This window comes from Salvelinus alpinus, chromosome 18 (assembly GCF_045679555.1).
Source record: "Salvelinus alpinus chromosome 18, SLU_Salpinus.1, whole genome shotgun sequence".
In the NCBI taxonomy this organism is placed as follows: domain Eukaryota; kingdom Metazoa; phylum Chordata; class Actinopteri; order Salmoniformes; family Salmonidae; genus Salvelinus; species Salvelinus alpinus.
The window spans coordinates 22,457,222-22,475,177 of NC_092103.1; the positions used below are offsets into that span (position 1 = coordinate 22,457,222).

Genomic DNA, 17,956 nt, shown 5'->3' on the forward strand with positions numbered 1-17,956 from the left:
CAACCAGTTTTACTTTTAAGTCTTACTGTTAGATACTGTACTTCGAAATTTCTTAATTAGATCTGTGACCCAGTGCCGCCAACACTAACATAGATACATTTGTCTTAAACTTTCTCTACATTAGATTATATGGACGGTATACCCGATACAAATCTTACTTACTGTTAGTTTTACAGATAAAATCCTCCCTCACATTTATCTTGATCAATGCTTTAATTTTTAGTAAGTTTAAAATTTAACCCCAAACTACTGAATAAAGATCACTGACCTTACCTTGCAGCTGAGAATTCAATGTTGGTTGGATTTCGTCACCGTTTTCTGTTGTGTACCAGTTTGCCACCGGCCTGAAATGGAACCTCAATTTCCAGAGGTCAGGTCTTTAACTTACAGATCTCCGATCCGTCCGTGCACGGTTTTCGGCGCTCCCATGGGACGACAGAAAACAGGTATTGAAATCTGGCTCGAAGGACCAAGCTGTCATGAGAATTTTCAATCCCAATGATAATAACAGTCAATCAATAGCTCTGACCAATCCCCGAGGTTTGTAAGACCATGGGTTTAATAATAATTTGTCAAAGACTCAGCTTATGCAAAAGGCTAGTACAGTTTATTCAGAGAACGTTCTGAAGTCAAGAATACAAAAACATCCATTTTATAGCTGCGCACATACTTCCACACAAACAGTAGGTATCCTACGCACATACATACACACAAACAGTCCTTCTCCACAGTTCGCACCACTCTGTGTCCCTCCCCAGCCGACAGTTCCATTCCTCCGAGATTAGGGGGACCTTGAGAAGTACTCCCTGTCCTCTCCCAAGTCTCTCAAAGGCCTAGCCAGGTCGGTTCAAACACAGTTTTAATTGTTCTTCTGTATTTTACTAGACACACACACAAGTTCAAATCCTGAGCTACGCCTTGCTCAGACAGTCTGGGTTTTTCCACTATACAGATACATTGTTTTAACCTAATTCTGACTAAAACTACACACATCATCAGAATATAATTTTATGATTCTAATCAATTTCATACAATTATATGGTTTCAGGGTTGAATATTCTAATCATTAATTTAAACATATAAATTCCATTATCAGTGGTAAAAATAATTAGTGTTACATTACACTTACCGCATTGGCAACCCACTTGAATCAAAATACGACACTTCAAAATGTAGCTAGCTGTCTTCTACAAATTGTAGGCAACACATTATTACCAGATTTCGTGTAGTTTTTGATCTGTGTTAGTTTTAACAGGACTTACAACCTTATCTCCCCCTCACGCAATTGATTTTAATGTGATATCAATATGAGTGATTGGAAAATAAGTGTTACGTTTCTCTTTCTGTTTTGGCGACCCCCAAACCAAATTGCCTCACTCCAAAATGTAGCTGACTGTCTTCTGCAGGTTGTTCTCTAACCAGTGATGTAAAAAATATCTACAGTTTCCATATGTTTTTTAGTTGTGTTAGTTTCAACAGCGCTACAACCTGATCCCCCCCACCTAATCGAAATCAGTGATTTCTTGCCACTTGTCCAAACACCAGGGTTTTGATGTGTGTGCAGTTTATAAGGTGCTCGTTTAAAAAAATACAAGTAAGATGATTACTGTTGTTGCACTTGTGAAGATAGTAGATTTTAGGTTTAGGTTATAAATATATAACGAACTGTTTCTGCATATTGCTTATTGATTTGGACACCTACTGCACCAGGTCTCGCAGGAAGGCCAAGACGATCCTCAGGGACCACTGCCACCCGAGCCATGGACTGTTCTCCCCGTTTCTATCACTCAGACGCAGGCAGCATAGGAGCATCATGGTAAAAACTGTAAGACTGGCCAATAGCTTCTACCCCCAGACCATCAGGCTTCTACACCCCACCTCAAAGGTCATTTTTTACCCTGCCCTCACCCCAATATACATGTATTATGCTGAATAGTCGTGACTAGTCACCTACTCCCCCTGCTGCTCCTCCTTTGGACATTTCCCATCCCCTCTAATGGACGTTAACCCTGCCCCCCCCCCCCCCCCCCCCATGGACATTTATCATTGTACTTTTATCTATTTGTGTTCTTTTACTTCACTTTGTCCTACATTGTTGGAGTTCGTGCCCTGTAATTACATCTGCAACCATGTGCATTATGTGACTATTAAACTCTCTAATCTCATCTCTAGACTGTGTTTTGACATTGGGCTATTTATCAAAATGGCTTGTCAACAGGAAGCAGCGACAATACATTTTCAATTTAAATTTTAGGAACATAAATGTAACTTTCAACATTAATTTCCAATGGTATTGTACGAATTATTTATTTTGATGATAGCCTATTCCAATAACAGAAATGTCCAAAAAGGGTTTTCCCTGCCTACAAGGAGCTCTTAAAATTGTTGCAAAACACGATTCAACATTGCCACCTAGTGGTATAAACGTGTCTTGTATTGCTACGGTGGGGTAGTAGTAGAGTAGTTTGTAACCGTGAGATAACGGTTAGAAAACATGCCAATTTACCAACGGACCGTGCACATTTGGAGTAGACTTAACCCTCGTTGAATTTATAAAAGCAGCTGACTTAACATATGATTTCAATTTAATTGAGAAATGAGAGAGTAGCCTAAGAAGTCATTATTACTTTAAGTAAATGGCTTACATTTAGAAGCATTCAGCAGGTAAGCAAAGATGAGTGCCTGGTCAGCGAAAAGTAGCGTGCGCTATGTTACTGTTTCTCGCGACTGGGACTGACAGGTGCACACAAGACAAACAGAAATTATGGTGGAATACAAAAACGTTATTGTTCTCTTAAAGTGAAAAATTGGATGATCAAAACTACATTGCAAATAAATTTATGCAATTGATTTTTTGGAAAGGAAATTGAAATGGGGGTGTTGAAGTCAAACAATCTATCCATGTGGAAGTCCTTTCATGTCCATTCAGGTCGGCACATGCTGGTCAGTATATGACCACTGTGGCATAGTCATGGCCTTGCTCAAACATGACTGAGTAGGATGGAGGAGCACCAGCATGGGACACGGGGGCATATCACAAATCATCTTCACCTTCCTGTGATTGCAACAAAGGGATGAGGACAAATCACTATTTGAAAGAAAACATCAAATCATCAAATCCTTACAATACATCACAATTCCAACTGTTTTTCATTTATAACATGCTTATATGTTGTGTGCCAGCCCACTGTACTGTTTATGCACAGAAAACCAAAAAAGCACTATGGTGGCAAAGTAGAGGAAGAGCATGAGGCAGCTACATAAAAACATAATTATGTCATGGTATTGCCTTCTTTTCCTGTGGAGATTCTGCAGGATTTGTTGTGTCACTTGCTGTGTAAACAGAATCACAGAAATGTGATGTTAAAACGGGACTGTGGTAAATATCTCCATAATAATAGGCCTACACACGTACACTTCACTGTGGCATCATCATACATACTTGTTAGGGTAGGGTCTCCTTGCAATGTCTGGACACTGGACGATCTGAAAGACATGGATAGGTGAGAAAGGCATTCACATTTGAACTGTATGTTCTGTATGCTGTCATAATCATACTGTTCAACACACAACCAACAATATTCACCTTGTTATGACGAGGCGTCCGTTCCCTATGAGAGTAAAACAATGGAATACATGAGTGATTCTGTCTGATCGGTTTTGCTAATACGTTTAAAAGGCTGTTAGATCCCAGGTTCACATACTCTTTGCTTTCAGTGAGAGGAGACAGGTGATGCAGAATATGAATACTGCAAGTAGAATTATGAATCCTATCAGGGCCATACATCCGATGATGTATTTAGTCAGCATGTCTGTAACAGAGAAATGCTTTATTTTTGACCAAATGGATGAATGACCTAAATCAGGAATCTATGCATTACATTTCTCATGTAATCTTTCTTACTTGTGTTCCACACCACCACTGTGACATTTTTGCTGGGAGGTGAGTGGACGCCCTCCTCCTCTTAATAATGACACTGGACGGTGACCTTTGACCACAGCCCTCTGGGCTTCCACCCAAGCAGCTCTGACCCCATTACTGAGAGGGAGCATTGGTTGTGGCTGGCATTTGAGCGACCAAGCTCCTTGAGTTTAGAATCCACATAGAACAAACACTGCTGACCCTCTACAAGGGCAGAGGACTCGCAGCTCAGCTCAACCACTTCAGTCAGGGTCACAAACCTCAGGCTTACTGAGATCTGGTGCTTCTTCTCCTGGGTAATCCAAGTGTTTGTCTGATTCTCCTTGTCCCCTTGACGGATGAGGAATGAGAGAGATAGTTGAGGAAAGAGAGAGATAGTTGAGGAAAGATAGGTATGATAACATCATAGTGAAAAAACAACGATTTGTGTCCGTTCTAAAACTAATTCAAAATGCAAGATTATTCCCTTCTTAAAGAGCTCAACATTTATTTCCCAGCCATTGATAACCATGCAAATCACAAAAGTGCATCCCTAATGTTGAATGACTGAACAAGCAAGAGAAGGGGAGAAACGTACCTGCATCTGTTAACTGTAGGTCAAGAGAGACTACAAGAAATGTAGTTCATTGTCATTCCAACAAAAGTACAATTAGGGATATTGTTATGAAAGTAAATTATTTAACATTTTATTATACAGTACAATAATGATATTATTAATAATACATAACTAACACATAAGGCACCAGCAGCACATTCATTGGATCATGGTTAAGAGTTCTTTGAAGGTCCCAAACCTGCCACCTGTTATTATTATAATGCAGAGAGAGAAGTGAAACAGGATATATGGAAATGAGATTTGCTTACGGGGTCGACTATTTTCCCATGTCCTCAAAAATGTTTTTAGAAATATACACAGAAGCTGTTGGCTGTAGATAATGACTCAGGCAATGCCACAGTAGTGAGTGTGAGAGTGACACACTGTATTTTGTGTCTCTCCTCTCTACTTTTATGGTGAAACAAAAGCTCCCTTTTGTGATGGTGCATAATTTTCAATGCACTCTCATAACTATAGCTGTCATAGGTTTGTAATGTGCTCCAATTGCAGGTATAGATAAGACTTATCTGGGTGGGCATATTCCGTCCTACGATCCGTAACAAACATGTTACCTCTGTCGGGAGCACAGGCGTTTTGAGAGTTATGTTCATGCAAGATTTTGTTCTGGGTTTTTGAGATTAGGTTGGGCCTAACCAGGCCTAACTGGCAGGAACCGCTTGTAATTGCAAAAAATATATTTAAAATATTATTGAATTGCTGCAATTATCATGTGGGTTTCATTTGTCTCTAGTTGAAGCTTTGCACATGAATAATTTACTTATAAATCAAGAAAGCTGTTCATTTACATATGCATCAAGTATACTTGTTCAAATGAATCACATCTTTAAACCTTTGCACATATATTTATAGGCCAGTATGAGAATGTAATTGGTCTGAGTGGAACAGATGTTGACAGACTACAGGAGGAGGTGGGGTCCACAGAGTAGCACATATGTAAATCAGGAAGCTGAGAGAGGAAATGTGGAGGTAGTGTATCAACAGGTGGAAGTAAAGGCACATACTGTAAGTATACCTTGATTATATCTTAACTAAAAGCACTTTAAAGTAATACTTAAGTAGTTTTTTGGGGGTATCTATACTTTACTATTCATATTAATGACTACTTCTACTTTTAGTTAACTACATTCCTTAAGAAAATATTGTACTTTTTACTCCATACATTTTTCTTGACGCCCAAAAGTTCTCGTTACATTTTGAATGCTTAGCAGGACAGGAAAATAGTCAAATTCACGCACTTATCAACCGAACATTCCTGGTCATCCCTACTGCCTCTGATCTGGCGGACTCACTAAACTGACATGATTTGTTTGTAAATGATGGCTGAGTGTTGGAGTGTGCTCCTGGCCTTCCGTGAAAAAGAAAATAAATGGTGCATACTGGTTTGCTTAATATAAGGAATTTGAAATGATTTATACTTTTACTTTTTATACTTAAGTATATTTTTAACCAAAAACGTATAGACTTTTCCTCAAGTAAAATTTTACTGGGTGATTTTAACTTTTACTTTAGTCATTTTTTATTGAGGTATCTTTACTTTTACTCAAGTTTTACAGTTGGGTACTTTTTCCACCACTGAATACTAATATACACCAGACATGGTTAAAGAGAGAGATGTAGAGAGCAAGAGATCAGAAAAGGAGAGAGAGATGTAGAGATTTAACAAGCAAAGTTTAACATTTGTTCCACCTTCTTGTGGCTTTGAGTCTCTATTGACTCTTGTCAAGGAGGGAAATAGATTGGTGACTACTGATTGGTGACTGCTGACTAGATTGGGTAACTCAATTTAGGAAAATATTTATTTTACGTTTCAGACAAAGTTTATTTTTCATTTATTTAATCGAACCTAAAATGCAAATAGTTGAAGCTGCTTGTTTTCAGAAAGGAGTAGATATCTTTAGTCTTTGTTGTTGTGGCAGTATTTTTTGCACTATGAGTAAATTATGATCCAATATGAAGAAAGAAAGATAGGATTATAACTGTAAACTAAGGCAAAAAATGTTATCAGTAAATGTTTCTTCTTCTATGATTCTGCTAAGAGGGCGTACTCTCCAGCTATTTCAAACTTGATCTTGGTGCGCCCAGGTCCATCTTGGTTACCGGTAGATTTCACTGTTGCATATTGAATACTAGCTCGGTCACCAGTAGATGTCACTGTAGCGTATTGCAGACTAGTGTCCTCTTCCTGTAAGAGAGAGCTCAAGTCACTTTGAGCTGTGTGCACGGTAGGGTTGTCATTGTTGCGTTTGGCAATATTGCTTGATATCGTGGAAGTAAAGTGCATATTAGGCTACTTCACACTGCACTGGTTCAAACCAACTCACCTCATCCCTAGACGGCTTTGTGATGACAGAATCTGTTTAAAATGAGAGAATGAGGGAAAATAAAACATTGAACAAAAGAAGATAAAGTTGGTGGTTTAGTTAACTCTCATACTCACAGACACAAGGTGGGGTTTGGTCTTGCTGCTCAGGTGGGCTTCTGTCGAGACAATGCAGTACAGTCAGAAAGATATAGTAGTGCATGAATAAAGAAAAAATTCTTTGAATCTAAAATGAATACACCAGTCTTACCCAGTATTTACAGGCCTGCCTTGAACCCCTTCAAAAGATACAGAGAGAAAATTTAGCAATTTTGAAAATAACTCAAAGTAGCCTTTGGAACAAAATAAGAATGGGATATGAGAAGACCTATGTGAAAGCACGCACCACACTTGCGTTGGAGAACACACAGCACAGACCCAGCTAGCAGAACCAGGAAAAGGGAACCAGCACCCAGAATGATGATGATGAGGAACACTGGAAGTGAAGAAACTGAATGAAGGATCACTGACAGTGAGTCATCTATACAGTATAACCTGACCTTACAATGACTAGAATGTTAGTGCAAATAAGTCTTACTAATAGCGACTATCGAGACACTTAACAGTTTATAGATGTTGGAAATGTATCAATACCTGTACATTTAGAAGTGGAGTCATTCAATAAACTTGCAATTTGAAGTTCATAGGACTATTATCAGTTAATCTAAAACCAAACCAATGTTACTCACCTCTTCCTTGGGCTGTGACATTGCTGCTTGTCTTCTCCTGATCAGTTGTGTTTAAACCGGACGCTGATGGGGAACTAGTTGCTCCTGGAGGATTTAATACTGAAATAATTAAAACATTGATATGTGTAAATAAATAATATATTAGTCTTGCAATACAACAATAGAAAGAGAGAAGATTGACACATTTGAAATCACAGAAAATGATGGGCTCTAGTCTTCCTCACCATCTATGGTGATACCGAGGGGTTCACTATGCTGTGATGTCACAGTATCTTCACCCTCTACCACCAGCTCCACAGCACAGGTGATGAAAATCTCTCCAGCACTGCTTCTCTTCCTATGCAGTTCCTCCGCTGCCACTCTCCCCACACAGACATTGTCTTTGTAGAGCTGTTTTTTAAAGTGTGAGTCACCATTGTTCAGATAAAAGTAGCATGAGGTGCCAGCCTTGGCCTCACATCGAAGATTGAGGTAATTCACAATCTTCTCCACATTAACTCTGGGCTTTCCAATTGGATCTGTCAGTAAATTGTGAAAGTAATTTATGAAGTCATTTAACAAGTGGGAAGTGTACTCTGGTAAACATGTGCTTTGGAGTACTGTAAATCTGTCACTTACCACCCACATTAAGTCTTCGAGCGTCACTAGGTTTAGAGGTTTTGATCGTTTTACCTTCTTTGTTCTGTAGAATTACACAGCTGAGGTCTACTTCAGTCTTGTTCCACTTTTTGAACTCATTCCATAACAACTTGAACTGGCAAGCACCCTGCTTGTAATCCACTTTTCTTATAGGTTTGGTTTCCTGATCTCTGTAGAAATTGCACTCTGTGCCTTCTGGTGACTCACAGCGTACTGTAACAGGTGTAGCTACATTGATGTACGCAGGGGAAATTACAATAGTGGGAGTGGGAACTGAATCTGTTTAGAGAAATAGAGAGAATATATGAAATTGTGAGCAGTAAGAATCTTGATTCAGAATGTGTTTGCATGTGGAGTATCACTTCCTTGTCTCTCTCTTTGCAACTAAAAATATATAGTTTTTAACAAAGATATGGCACTTTAAGCATTGTGCTACTCTATATTAGTTATGAAAAGTAATGTACAAATCTGTCATCAAAAAAATAGTTTTTTGCCTGAAATAAATCAATAGCTGTTGAGCTGGACAATTAAATAAGTGACATTTGTTAATATGTACCTGCACAACTTTCTTTTACCGCAACACCGGCAACATCTTCGAACAAGGTAAAAAACAACTTAGTGAGACATTTTACAAGCCTTACTATAAAGCATAATAAAGTGTCATACATACTTAGAACAAGTTATGAAGCATACATTAAGTAACATATTACCAAAACTTAAAATCCGTGTAAAGAGATATTGATCCAAAGACCAAAATAATTGAATACTCACAAATGAGAAGAATATAAGACAAAGACATATTTTCCACTTCCTTCCTTCCTTCCGTCAGTGAAGTGAACTCCACACATAGATTGTGATGTGAGAAAACTGATGTGTGTTTGGTAGGACACAGAAAAACCTACAGAGGAGGATATGGAGACTCACGTGTGATGTTGTGACTGATCATTAGTGACACTGAAGAAAATGACCTTATTTTCATTGACCACTAAAGGGCTGTGCATGTGGTCCACCCTACATTGAACTTACTGAAAATATAGGTAACTACAGCACAGATATTTCAAATATGAGAACTCTTGTGATTAATTGATAAAATAAACTAGTTGACTTTTCAAAGAGTTACTTTAAACTATACAAACACAAATAAACAAAACCAAAACTAGATATGCAGTAGCTTAACAGCAACATCACCCTAACAACTGTTAGGTTCTATTTCTCAGAGTATAAAAACTCAACAGACATTATAAAAGCTTAACCATGTTTATTCTTCCCAATTAGACAAAAAACATTTTCACACAAGCACTGATATGTAACTGTTCCTCATAGGCTGAGTCTCCTTCTACATATCTGTCAAACATTGTTCTTTACTGCTAGGCAGGACACTAGTGATACGGGCCATGAACTTTTACTTCTCCCTTAAGGTGACCTGACCTGACCTCAACCCCCCTCCATCACTAATCAATGGCTCTCTCCCTTCATCAATGTCTGCCGCATGCAATCACTTCCCTGCACTCAACACATTCCAAGCTTAATTGCACACACTATATACCTTCCACCTAAAACCAATAACTTCTGCTGTAGACCCTCTAAACCTCAGCACTCCATCAGTGACATGAATAAGTATATTTTTATATTCTCAGAACCCAACACAACACACATATTGACATGATCAAATTAGTTCAGTTACTGATCTATTGGGTTTATTTGAAGATGGAGAATTTGATGGAAAGTTTCTTGTTTGAGCTTTTTCACCCCACGACTTTCACAGCTTTGTAATGGAGGTGACTAATGCTTCTTCAAATGAGGAAATGGCAGATACCTTGATCCATGTCTGTTTAGTTTACATAATACATATTTCCAGTCAGAGTAACCAGTCTGTGCCAACTAAGTCATGGCTTGGATTGCATCCATAGTTCACATTACTTTTGTGTATTTTTGGCAAACTTAGTTTTTTGGAAGCAAATCCAAGCATTGAAGAAATGGAAAACAGGAATCCAAATATATTTCAGTTGTTTTTTATTTCATCACCACCAATAAATTGTTTCACATTTTTTGGTAAACCACAGGAGGAAAGGTTATGGATTGTTCCTCAAATAATTAAGATTTCGGTTATAGTACTGGATAACATTGACGTCAACTCCTTGTAGGACGCACCAGTTTCTTTTTAAAGGTTGGACATATTTTTTATGTGAATCTTGCAATATATCCAAAAATTATACAACAGGCATGTTATTTATTTAAATTGTAGTATGATAGATCTTATTCTCATCCATCTGGGTTTGAGGGCTAGGGACAGAGTGTTAGGTTACCAGTTGCAGCACAATGGCTTATTGTAGCACATCTTAGCTTAGATCATGACCACAATTCCATTACTGTGTCTTTCCACACCTCTTCATGTTCTCTGACAAGTCATTTCTATTGATGGATATAGACATACAGTATGAATATGAAAATATGCATAGCAAGCCGTTTGCGGTGTTGTTTGCTGGGGTGATGTTGGTGCCTTCTCCTCGTCTCTAGAAATAGAAGTGTACCTGTATGATCAGTACTCTCACTGTGGTCACATCTACGTGACAAACAGACTCAACACACTCTGCTAAAGCTCAGGTACAACAGTGAACATCATGAGACATCGGACCGTTGAAGATCGTTGAAGACCTTTGAAACTCAACTGCTGTGTAATCTAAACACAATGCTGTCTCCTCTCAGAGTGGCTCCTCAACTTCCAAAGAAAATAAACATTTTCAACAAGATTTACAATATACTGTACAAGCTTTATTTCAACTGGAATACACAACATCCATGAGCAGAAAAAAAGGAATTGCTGATAAAATTGCTGTATTTCAGACATATGAACTCATTACACATGAAACACTTTGCATAATACAAAATACATTAACAAGCAGTGGGGAGTAAAGAGCATTGTTCTACACACACATATTGCAGCTTAGATGGGTTTTGGTCAAGACACGACAATTCACCAGCACATTCAAACAGATAATATAAAAACATGCATGAGTACATTTTGTTGAATATATAGACCACTCTTACCTCCGTTTGACATTGCCTTGCGGATCAACTTCAGAGATACAAGTATGATGAAAACAAATCATACGGGCAGGTTGTATAGCTATTAAAAGACATGACAAAAGCCTTTGGAACAACAAACAGATGTAGGATCTTAATTTGAGCCAGTTTGCTACAGCAGGAAAATAATCCGGCAGCAACAGGAAATGTGAATTATTATGTGGATGAAAATGAATGGATATTTTTGTTGGGGTTGATAGATTTCTTTTAGGGCAAATCAAGTTTGAAAATTTCAAAGCGGAAATTACAAACTTTAGAAGCATTTTTAAATCTCAAATGCACTGCAAGTAGGCATTTCCTGCTGTGCAGGTACATTCTCAGAAACAAAAGAGTAATCAAATGAAGTTCCTACATCAGTTACAATTTGTGTGAGTATGAGAAGGCATGCACCACGTCTATACTGCCACTCTCTGTTGTCATCTATGCACAGTCACTTCAATTAACTCTACCTACATGGACATACTACCTCAACTAACCGTTGCCCCCGCACATTGACTCTGTACAGGCACCCCCCTCTATATATTGCTATTTTTTATTGCTCCTCTTTAATTACTTGTTACTTTTATCCCTTATTCTTATCCGTATTTTTTTAAACTGCACTGTCGGTTAGGGGCTCGGAAGTAAGCATTTCACTGAAAGGTCTACCTACACCTGTTCTATTCGGCGCATGTGACTAATATCATTTGATTTGATTTGATTTGAGAAGACACAGAACAAATTCCATCAGCAGAATGATAACATAGACAACAGCACGAAGACTGGTATACTGGTAGAAGGGGATTTCTGAGACAGATTCTGGAAGGGAAAGGGACATCACTATCAAAAACAGGATCTGAATAGGCACTTGCTGATGTATTTCAACAAACTGAGCTCACAATAACCATGTTTATTTAATACACCTTCTCCTTGGGCAGTTATACTACTGACTGACCTATCTTCTCCAAGTGAGATGGAACTGGTGGCTCCAGGAGGATTTACAACCAAAATAAATAAAACAATGATATACACAGTATGTACAATAATTATATACAGTATTAGTCTTGCAATACAGTACTAGACAGACAGAGGAATGTCATGATAATATTTTCACAGTTAATCTAAAACCAAACCAATGTTACTGACCTCTTCCTTCGGCTGTGACATTGCTGCTTGTCTTCTCCTGAACAGGTTTGATTACACTGAACACTGATGGGGAACTAGTAGCTAATGGAGGATTTACAACTGAAATAAATAAAAAATTGATATGTGTACAATAATAATATATTAGTCTTGCAATACAACAATAGAAAGACAGAAGATTGACACATTTGAAATCACAGAAAATGATGGGCTCTAGTCTTCCTCACCATCTATGGTGATACCGAGGGGTTCACTATGCTGTGATGTCACAGTATTTTCACCCTCTACCACCAGCTCCACAGTACAGGTGATGAAGATCTCTCCAGCACTGCTCCTCTTCCTCTGCAGTTCTTCTTCTGCCACTCTCCCCACACAGACATTGTCTTTGTAGGGCTGTTTTTTAAAGTGTGAATCACCATTGTTCAGATAAAAGTAGCATGAGGTGCCAGCCTTGGCCTCACATCGAAGATTGAGGTAATTCACAATCTTCTCCACATGAACTCTGGGCTTTCCAATTGGATCTGTCAGTAAATTGTGAAAGTAATTTATGAAGTAATTTAACAAGTGGGAAGTGTACTCTGGTAAACATGTGCTTTGGAGTACTGTAAATCTGTCACTTACCACCCACATTAAGTCTTCGAGCGTCACTAGGTTTAGAGGTTTTGATCGTTTTACCTTCTTTGTTCTGTAGAATTACACAGCTGAGGTCTACTTCAGTCTTGTTCCACTTTTTGAACTCATTCCATAACAACTTGAACTGGCAAGCACCCTGCTTGTAATCCACTTTTCTTATAGGTTTGGTTTCCTGATCTCTGTAGAAATTGCACTCTGTGCCTTCTGGTGACTCACAGCGTACTGTAACAGGTGTAGCTACATTGATGTACGCAGGGGAAATTACAATAGTGGGAGTGGGAACTGAATCTGTTTAGAGAAATAGAGAGAATATATGAAATTGTGAGCAGTAAGAATCTTGATTCAGAATGTGTTTGCATGTGGAGTATCACTTCCTTGTCTCTCTCTTTGCAACTAAAAATATATAGTTTTTAACAAAGATATGGCACTTTAAGCATTGTGCTACTCTATATTAGTTATGAAAAGTAATGTACAAATCTGTCATCAAAAAAATAGTTTTTTGCCTGAAATAAATCAATAGCTGTTGAGCTGGACAATTAAATAAGTGACATTTGTTAATATGTACCTGCACAACTTTCTTTTACCGCAACACCGGCAACATCTTCGAACAAGGTAAAAAACAACTTAGTGAGACATTTTACAAGCCTTACTATAAAGCATAATAAAGTGTCATACATACTTAGAACAAGTTATGAAGCATACATTAAGTAACATATTACCAAAACTTAAAATCCGTGTAAAGAGATATTGATCCAAAGACCAAAATAATTGAATACTCACAAATGAGAAGAATATAAGACAAAGACATATTTTCCACTTCCTTCCTTCCTTCCGTCAGTGAAGTGAACTCCACACATAGATTGTGATGTGAGAAAACTGATGTGTGTTTGGTAGGACACAGAAAAACCTACAGAGGAGGATATGGAGACTCACGTGTGATGTTGTGACAGATCACTAGTGACACTGAAGAAAATGACCTTATTTTCATTGACCACTAAAGGGCTGTGCATGTGGTCCACCCTACATTGAACTTACTGAAAATATAGGTAACTACAGCACAGATATTTCAAATATGAGAACTCTTGTGATTAATTGATAAAATAAACTAGTTGACTTTTCAAAGAGTTACTTTAAACTATACAAACACAAATAAACAAAACCAAAACTAGATATGCAGTAGCTTAACAGCAACATCACCCTAACAACTGTTAGGTTCTATTTCTCAGAGTATAAAAACTCAACAGACATTATAAAAGCTTAACCATGTTTATTCTTCCCAATTAGACAAAAAACATTTTCACACAAGCACTGATATGTAACTGTTCCTCATAGGCTGAGTCTCCTTCTACATATCTGTCAAACATTGTTCTTTACTGCTAGGCAGGACACTAGTGATACGGGCCATGAACTTTTACTTCTCCCTTAAGGTGACCTGACCTGACCTCAACCCCCCTCCATCACTAATCAATGGCTCTCTCCCTTCATCAATGTCTGCCGCATGCAATCACTTCCCTGCACTCAACACATTCCAAGCTTAATTGCACACACTATATACCTTCCACCTAAAACCAATAACTTCTGCTGTAGACCCTCTAAACCTCAGCACTCCATCAGTGACATGAATAAGTATATTTTTATATTCTCAGAACCCAACACAACACACATATTGACATGATCAAATTAGTTCAGTTACTGATCTATTGGGTTTATTTGAAGATGGAGAATTTGATGGAAAGTTTCTTGTTTGAGCTTTTTCACCCCACGACTTTCACAGCTTTGTAATGGAGGTGACTAATGCTTCTTCAAATGAGGAAATGGCAGATACCTTGATCCATGTCTGTTTAGTTTACATAATACATATTTCCAGTCAGAGTAACCAGTCTGTGCCAACTAAGTCATGGCTTGGATTGCATCCATAGTTCACATTACTTTTGTGTATTTTTGGCAAACTTAGTTTTTTGGAAGCAAATCCAAGCATTGAAGAAATGGAAAACAGGAATCCAAATATATTTCAGTTGTTTTTTATTTCATCACCACCAATAAATTGTTTCACATTTTTTGGTAAACCACAGGAGGAAAGGTTATGGATTGTTCCTCAAATAATTAAGATTTCGGTTATAGTACTGGATAACATTGACGTCAACTCCTTGTAGGACGCACCAGTTTCTTTTTAAAGGTTGGACATATTTTTTATGTGAATCTTGCAATATATCCAAAAATTATACAACAGGCATGTTATTTATTTAAATTGTAGTATGATAGATCTTATTCTCATCCATCTGGGTTTGAGGGCTAGGGACAGAGTGTTAGGTTACCAGTTGCAGCACAATGGCTTATTGTAGCACATCTTAGCTTAGATCATGACCACAATTCCATTACTGTGTCTTTCCACACCTCTTCATGTTCTCTGACAAGTCATTTCTATTGATGGATATAGACATACAGTATGAAGATATGCATAGCAAGCCGTTTGCGGTGTTGTTTGCTGGGGTGATGTTGGTGCCTTCTCCTCGTCTCTAGAAATAGAAGTGTACCTGTATGATCAGTACTCTCACTGTGGTCACATCTACGTGACAAACAGACTCAACACACTCTGCTAAAGCTCAGGTACAACAGTGAACATCATGAGACATCGGACCGTTGAAGATCGTTGAAGACCTTTGAAACTCAACTGCTGTGTAATCTAAACACAATGCTGTCTCCTCTCAGAGTGGCTCCTCAACTTCCAAAGAAAATAAACATTTTCAACAAGATTTACAATATACTGTACAAGCTTTATTTCCACTGGAATACACAACATCCATGAGCAGAAAAAAAGGAATTGCTGATAAAATTGCTGTATTTCAGACATATGAACTCATTACACATGAAACACTTTGCATAATACAAAATACATTAACAAGCAGTGGGGAGTAAAGAGCATTGTTCTACACACACATATTGCAGCTTAGATGGGTTTTGGTCAAGACACGACAATTCACCAGCACATTCAAACAGATAATATAAAAACATGCATGAGTACATTTTGTTGAATATATAGACCACTCTTACCTCCGTTTGACATTGCCTTGCGGATCAACTTCAGAGATACAAGTATGATGAAAACAAATCATACGGGCAGGTTGTATAGCTATTAAAAGACATGACAAAAGCCTTTGGAACAACAAACAGATGTAGGATCTTAATTTGAGCCAGTTTGCTACAGCAGGAAAATAATCCGGCAGCAACAGGAAATGTGAATTATTATGTGGATGAAAATGAATGGATATTTTTGTTGGGGTTGATAGATTTCTTTTAGGGCAAATCAAGTTTGAAAATTTCAAAGCGGAAATTACAAACTTTAGAAGCATTTTTAAATCTCAAATGCACTGCAAGTAGGCATTTCCTGCTGTGCAGGTACATTCTCAGAAACAAAAGAGTAATCAAATGAAGTTCCTACATCAGTTACAATTTGTGTGAGTATGAGAAGGCATGCACCACGTCTATACTGCCACTCTCTGTTGTCATCTATGCACAGTCACTTCAATTAACTCTACCTACATGGACATACTACCTCAACTAACCGTTGCCCCCGCACATTGACTCTGTACAGGCACCCCCCTCTATATATTGCTATTTTTTATTGCTCCTCTTTAATTACTTGTTACTTTTATCCCTTATTCTTATCCGTATTTTTTTAAACTGCACTGTCGGTTAGGGGCTCGGAAGTAAGCATTTCACTGAAAGGTCTACCTACACCTGTTCTATTCGGCGCATGTGACTAATATCATTTGATTTGATTTGATTTGAGAAGACACAGAACAAATTCCATCAGCAGAATGATAACATAGACAACAGCACGAAGACTGGTATACTGGTAGAAGGGGATTTCTGAGACAGATTCTGGAAGGGAAAGGGACATCACTATCAAAAACAGGATCTGAATAGGCACTTGCTGATGTATTTCAACAAACTGAGCTCACAATTTACATTTACATTTAAGTCATTTAGCAGACGCTCTTATCCAGAGCGACTTACAAATTGGTGCATTCACCTTATGATATCCAGTGGAACAACCACTTTACAATAGTGCATCTAACTCTTTTAAGGGGGGGGGGGGGTTAGAAGGATTACTTTATCCTATCCTAGGTATTCCTTAAAGAGGTGGGGTTTCAGGTGTCTCCCCGGAAGGTGGTGATTGACTCCGCTGACCTGGCGTCGTGAGGGAGTTTGTTCCACCATTGGGGTGCCAGAGCAGCGAACAGTTTTGACTGGGCTGAGCGGGAACTGTACTTCCTCAGAGATAGGGAGGCGAGCAGGCCAGAGGTGGATGAACGCAGTGCCCTTGTTTGGGTGTAGGGCCTGATCAGAGCCTGAAGGTACGGAGGTGCCGTTCCCCTCACAGCTCCGTAGGCAAGCACCATGGTCTTGTAGCGGATGCGAGCTTCAACTGGAAGCCAGTGGAGAGAGCGGAGGAGCGGGGTGACGTGAGAGAACTTGGGAAAGTTGAACACCAGACGGGCTGCGGCGTTCTGGATGAGTTGTAGGGGTTTAATGGCACAGGCAGGGAGCCCAGCCAACAGCGAGTTGCAGTAATCCAGACGGGAGATGACAAGTGCCTGGATTAGGACCTGCGCCGCTTCCTGCGTGAGGCAGGGTCGTACTCTGCGAATGTTGTAGAGCATGAACCTACAGGAACGGGTCACCGCCTTGATGTTAGTTGAGAACGACAGGGTGTTGTCCAGGATCACGCCAAGGTTCTTAGCACTCTGGGAGGAGGACACAATGGAGTTGTCAACCGTGATGGCGAGATCATGGAACGGGCAGTCCTTCCCCGGGAGGAAGAGCAGCTCCGTCTTGCCGAGGTTCAGCTTGAGGTGGTGATCCGTCATCCACACTGATATGTCTGCCAGACA

The 17,956-nt window shown here is 38.8% G+C and overlaps 1 protein-coding gene across 5 annotated transcripts; it reads right to left on the bottom strand.

The window, feature by feature from the left end:
- Positions 1-4,396: 4,396 nt before the first annotated feature.
- Positions 4,397-14,003, bottom strand: LOC139544010 (uncharacterized). Of its 5 annotated transcripts, none has more exons than XM_071350667.1 (11): positions 13,842-14,003; positions 13,627-13,662; positions 13,050-13,349; positions 12,656-12,949; positions 12,432-12,530; positions 7,587-7,685; positions 7,244-7,333; positions 7,109-7,136; positions 6,976-7,016; positions 6,860-6,891; positions 4,397-6,720 (listed from the first exon to the last, which is right to left on the bottom strand). In XM_071350667.1, the coding sequence occupies exons 1-11, from the start codon at positions 13,867-13,869 to the stop codon at positions 6,559-6,561; spliced, it is 1,209 nt and encodes a 402-aa protein (XP_071206768.1). In that variant the 5' UTR covers positions 13,870-14,003; the 3' UTR covers positions 4,397-6,558. The 5 variants fall into 5 exon arrangements, with proteins under 5 accessions (XP_071206768.1, XP_071206767.1, XP_071206771.1 ...); XM_071350666.1 differs by having other exon boundaries at positions 7,244-7,348; XM_071350670.1 differs by lacking the exons at positions 12,432-12,530; positions 12,656-12,949; positions 13,050-13,349; positions 13,627-13,662; positions 13,842-14,003 and adding exons at positions 7,811-8,104; positions 8,205-8,504; positions 8,782-8,817; positions 8,997-9,381 and having other exon boundaries at positions 7,244-7,348; positions 7,587-7,670.
- Between the last annotated feature and the right edge of the window lie 3,953 nt (positions 14,004-17,956).